The 4,944-nt window shown below is 27.5% G+C and overlaps 1 protein-coding gene across 2 annotated transcripts; it reads left to right on the top strand.

Moving 5' to 3' along the window:
- Positions 1-1,383: 1,383 nt before the first annotated feature.
- Positions 1,384-2,766, top strand: LOC105776995 (auxin-responsive protein IAA4). 2 transcript variants are annotated; one of them, XM_012600011.2, is made up of 4 exons: positions 1,384-1,725; positions 1,816-2,018; positions 2,110-2,218; positions 2,315-2,766. In XM_012600011.2, exons 1-4 carry the CDS (start codon positions 1,577-1,579, stop codon positions 2,388-2,390), a joined length of 537 nt encoding a protein of 178 aa, XP_012455465.1. In that variant the 5' UTR covers positions 1,384-1,576; the 3' UTR covers positions 2,391-2,766. The 2 variants fall into 2 exon arrangements, with proteins under 2 accessions (XP_012455465.1, XP_012455466.1); XM_012600012.2 differs by having other exon boundaries at positions 1,385-1,725; positions 2,119-2,218.
- The last annotated feature ends 2,178 nt before the right edge of the window (positions 2,767-4,944 follow it).

Below are 4,944 nucleotides of genomic sequence, written 5' to 3'. Positions count from 1 at the left end.
CACAAGGATGAATGCACATAGGACAAAATATTTACCCTTTAGAATTTGTTTATATTAAAATTGAAACTACTTTTCAACTCAAATAACGATTTTAAATAAAATATTAATAAATAAATAAAATTTTAAATCAAATCTTAATTTTGAACTGAAATTTTAAGTAAAAATTAAAACTTTTGACTTTTAACTTTAGAAAATACTGTTTTTGAAAAAAATACATTTTTATCTCCATTAAATTTTCTAATTTACAACATTAGGTTTAAAATAACAATTTTATCTTCTCAAAATATTTTTAAGTAATATAAATAGTATCAAACTTTTTCAAAAACACTTTTTCATAGTTTTTTTCAAAAGTAATTTTCAGCCCGAATGATAAACTATCATTAATCTCCTCTAGGCCCAAGGTTAGAGTCAGGGAGTTGGTAAGGGTTTTCACCTTCCCTAAAGTAAAAAATTTTCATTTTAATTCCTTTTATAATTTATAAAATTTTAGACTAATAATTATAAAATTACACTTTAACCTCAAAACTTATAAAAATTTAATTTAATCCTTATAAAATATAAACTATTGAAATGTCACTATTCATAAAATAAACATTTAACTTTGATCTAAATTTTTTTTTCCTAACTTCCGGCAACCAAAGAAGAGTTTTAAGCGTTTAACCATCCAAAAGTAATTAAGAATTCCTTACTCCCCTCATTAACCGAAACAGATCCAGATGCATTAATGGAGGCTCCACTATTTAGGAAAATTGTAGTTATTTACTAATCCTGTGGGTTTCCCCCCAAAAGAAACAAACAACTAATTAAGATCACTTGAAATGACTGAAATGGCAAGGTTTTGGGTATTGGAATGTCAATTAACTTACAAACAATGTCAAGCTTAAGGAATTTAATTAATTTCTTTAATTGTTTAATGTAAAGTGTTAAGCAGGAATAATTCAGGGGCTGACCTGCAGACATGACAGTCCACATGAAATGAACCCCCATAATCCATTAACCAAATTTATTGGAAAAAAAAGAATACCCTTCACTGCTAAAATTCTAGCACCACATGGCCATGCTGTGCCCATACACAACACCCAAAATGGACCCTTTTTCAGATGGGGATGCTGCCTAGCTTTTTTCCTTCATTTAAAGGGAAAAAAAGAAACGAACGTCCATGATTTAACTCCCACAACCCCCGAAAACTTGATCTTGACCGTCCCTTTGAACCCTCAAAGTTCTTCCATATGTGCCGCTGAACTTGTCCAACCTTTGTCCCCTTATTGCAGGGACAGCTTGCCTCAAAGTTGCTGCTATTGCTACCGACAGCTTAGCTTGCCTTTATCCATAATTCAAGCGTTGAGATTTGGGAGAATCACGAAGGCTACCTCTTTACACCTTCAACACCATTATATCCTATAAAATTAAATCTTTATGCATTCCCATTTCAACATTTAAAAAAAAAAAACACATCTCAAACATTGTGCATCCTCAAAGGAACCCTGATAAGAACTTTCCTAAAATCAGCTTGCACTTGAAGAAGTAACCTAGGGTTTGTATTGGCTTGCTGTATCATTTGAACTTTGAAAGAAAAATGGAAGGCTGTGTGGCAACTGAACTAAGATTAGGGTTGCCGGGAACTGATAATGTTAGAAACAAGAAGCGGCCATTGCAGGAGGCTGAAGAAGAATGTGGAGCAAATGGAAAATCTGATGCTCAAGATGAAACTGCCCCTCCTGCCAAGTAAGTTATTTGGTTTTAACAATTGTATTATGACATACAAAAGTAGATAGAAACTAATGGTTGTTTTGATGTATATTTTGCCACATGCAGAGCACAAATAGTGGGGTGGCCACCCATCAGGTCCTATAGAAAGAAAAACATTCAGGCAAAGAAGAATGACAGTGAGGGTCCTGGGATTTACATTAAAGTAGGCATGGATGGAGCACCATACCTAAGAAAGATTGACCTCAAAGTTTACTCCGGGTACCCGGACCTCTTGCAGGCTTTAGAGAACATGTTCAAGTTTACCATAGGTAAGAATATACCTTTTGTCGTTATATAACATGCATACATAGTGCGAAATGGTGATGAGTTTTGTAAAAAATGACCTTGGAAATCATCAAGTTCTTTCAGGGAAGTACTCGGAAAGAGAAGGCTACAAAGGTTCAGATTATGCACCTACGTATGAAGACAAAGATGGAGACTGGATGCTAGTAGGAGATGATCCCTGGGAGTAAGTCTCTCTATGACATGTATATATATAAATATACATATATCTGTATGTATGTATTTTGTGCAATTTACAAGGCTATCCTTTTATGTTTTGCAGAATGTTCATCACATCATGCAAGAGACTAAGAATCATGAAAGATTCAGAAGCCAGGGGCTTAGGTTGTGGTGTATGAGAAAATTTAAAAAAAAAAAAAACATGCACAGAGATGTGTAAATCTTTGAGGTTGGGTTCTCAAAAGGAGATTTTTGGATCTGATTATCAGTCTCCTCAATAGGTAGTGTCGGTTCATGACTGGGAAAGTTTAGAACAGATAATATAGAGTGAAGTTACATTTTCGTATTTTCTCACACGTTTTGTCTGCAAAAAAACAGATGATTTATATTTTGGTGGTCTTATCATCTGTAATGTTAATGTGTTTTGTTGTTATACCCATCAAAATCAAACTTGGATACAAGGAAAGTGTATGGATATAGTTTTGCTTCTGTAATATTATTATTAATTTGACACAAAGGAAAACAAAGTTGTATATCAGTTGTGTTTGTGCATAATTGAACTTGTCTTCGTGTGTGCATTGTTTTTTTTTTTTTCATAAATAAATTGTGCCATCAACTATTCTTTTGTCTTCTTATTCCTTTTTTTTAGTTAAAACTGCATAAAAAGGATCAAAGCAGATCAGTGATTTCCATAATTAGGGAAAGTCAAATATCTGAATTAGGGATTTAAATATTCGGGGTACTAAAATGATATTTAGAGAATATTTTGTAATTTTGGCTGTCGAACTTTCGTTATTCATATCGGATATTTATCACAAACAATATGGTTGAAAAAATTATGAAATAAATTTTGTTTTAATATAAATTTCTTAGATACTTTTCTTAATTTTTTTCTATTTCTTATCCAATTATTTTTTCTAATTTGGTATCTAAACTTGACATTTTTTAAAATTTGGTACCTAAATATTTTTGCTCTAATTTAGCAACTAAATTTGTCAAACATTATATAAATTACTTCAATATACTAACAATGTTATTTTGTATGAAGTATCAAAATAATCAATGTATGATCAACATGGGATAGATGACATGAAATTTTATTTTGTATTTTGAATATTCAATTACTTTTAGTTTAATTTTTAATTTAACATAATGAATTTCTTTTATTTTAAGTTTTAAAACTCTTGTTTTCTGCTTAATATCAATTAGTTAAGCATAACTTAAATTATAATTTTAACACAATTTTTTATACTAATGAATATTTTGTGGAATTGAGGGCTTTTTGAAAATTAAGTCTCACCTTTAGAACAACCACCACCAAAACAAAAAATAGAAAGAAAGAAATTCACTTGCATGTAAAACAAATAAAATATAATGTTGTGTTTGTTTCACTGAAAACATCTTCAAGAAAATGGTTTCTAGAAAATGGATTATTTTTTAAAAAAATTGATATTTTCTGGTGTTTGGACAATTCTGCGTCAAAAATTTTCCATTATTTGGCAATTTTTTACTAAAATCATTTTCTAAAAGTTTATTTTAGTAAAACGAACACGACATAAATATGTTTTTACAAAATATTGTTGTATAATTTTCTTTTGACAATAAAAATTTATTTTATAATAAGATGATATTTTGTAATAATTTATATAATATAAAACCTAATAATAAATAATTTCTAATTAAAACTTAATTTAAATTACATATATAAAAGTGTATATAGGCACATTAAAGTTGGAAGGATAAATGAAGCTAAGTATGATGTAAACAAATACTCATATTTATATAATTAAAATATTCATATTTTATATTAGGTTAAAAGATGTCAAGTCCATAGACTCTTCATAAATTTAGACTTTAGTCCTTGTAATTTTATTTTTGAGAATTTAGTTCTCCTACATTTTAGATTTCAAAATCCAAGCCAGTTGTTAACACTATTAAAATTTTTTATTGTCCAAGTTTATTGCAACACCATTTTTAGTTAAATGGCTATTAAGTGAGTATTTTTATTTTAAAATGTCACATCAAAAAATTAATAAAAATTTCATAATGTTAACAATTGGACTTAAATTTTGAAATCTGAAAAGTAAAGGATTAAATTCCAAATTTATAAAGAGTACACGGACTTATGACATATTTTAACATTTATCTTATAAAACATTTATTATTAATATATTTATAATTTTAATATATATTTGTAATTAAAATATTAATATAAATATTTTTCAATAATATATGATGAATATTATTTTCAACTTTAAAATCATTATTTTTAAAATTTATTATTAAAATAAAATCACAACATTAAATAATTTATTAAATAATAAATTATATTAATAATGTATTAAATTATTAAATATATATAATTAAATATGTATGTTCGATGATTTTGAAATTTTAATATTCAATATTAATATTTTAATATTTTAAATATTTTAAATTAAAATTTAAAATTTATCATTAGTATAATAATATCGGCATGATTCTACTTAATTTTTATATAAAAATAAAACTATTTATAAATGAGCTCTTTTCCGAAAAAAGACTTACGCTTTTCAAAAAGATAAATCATTTTATAGAAAAAAACGATTTATTTTTCCATTGACCTGTAAGTCATTTTTTGCTGACCAAGTTGTTTTCCTTGAAACAAACATAAAAAAATGTAGAAAACATTTTCTATAACTCCATTTTCGTGAAACAAACGGACAAAAAAATCATAAAAATTACTTGCAGTAG

The sequence above is a fragment of the Gossypium raimondii genome, chromosome 10 (genome assembly GCF_025698545.1).
Source record: "Gossypium raimondii isolate GPD5lz chromosome 10, ASM2569854v1, whole genome shotgun sequence".
Classification (NCBI taxonomy): Eukaryota; Viridiplantae; Streptophyta; class Magnoliopsida; order Malvales; family Malvaceae; genus Gossypium; species Gossypium raimondii.
This window is presented reverse-complemented; position numbering and strand designations above follow the sequence as displayed.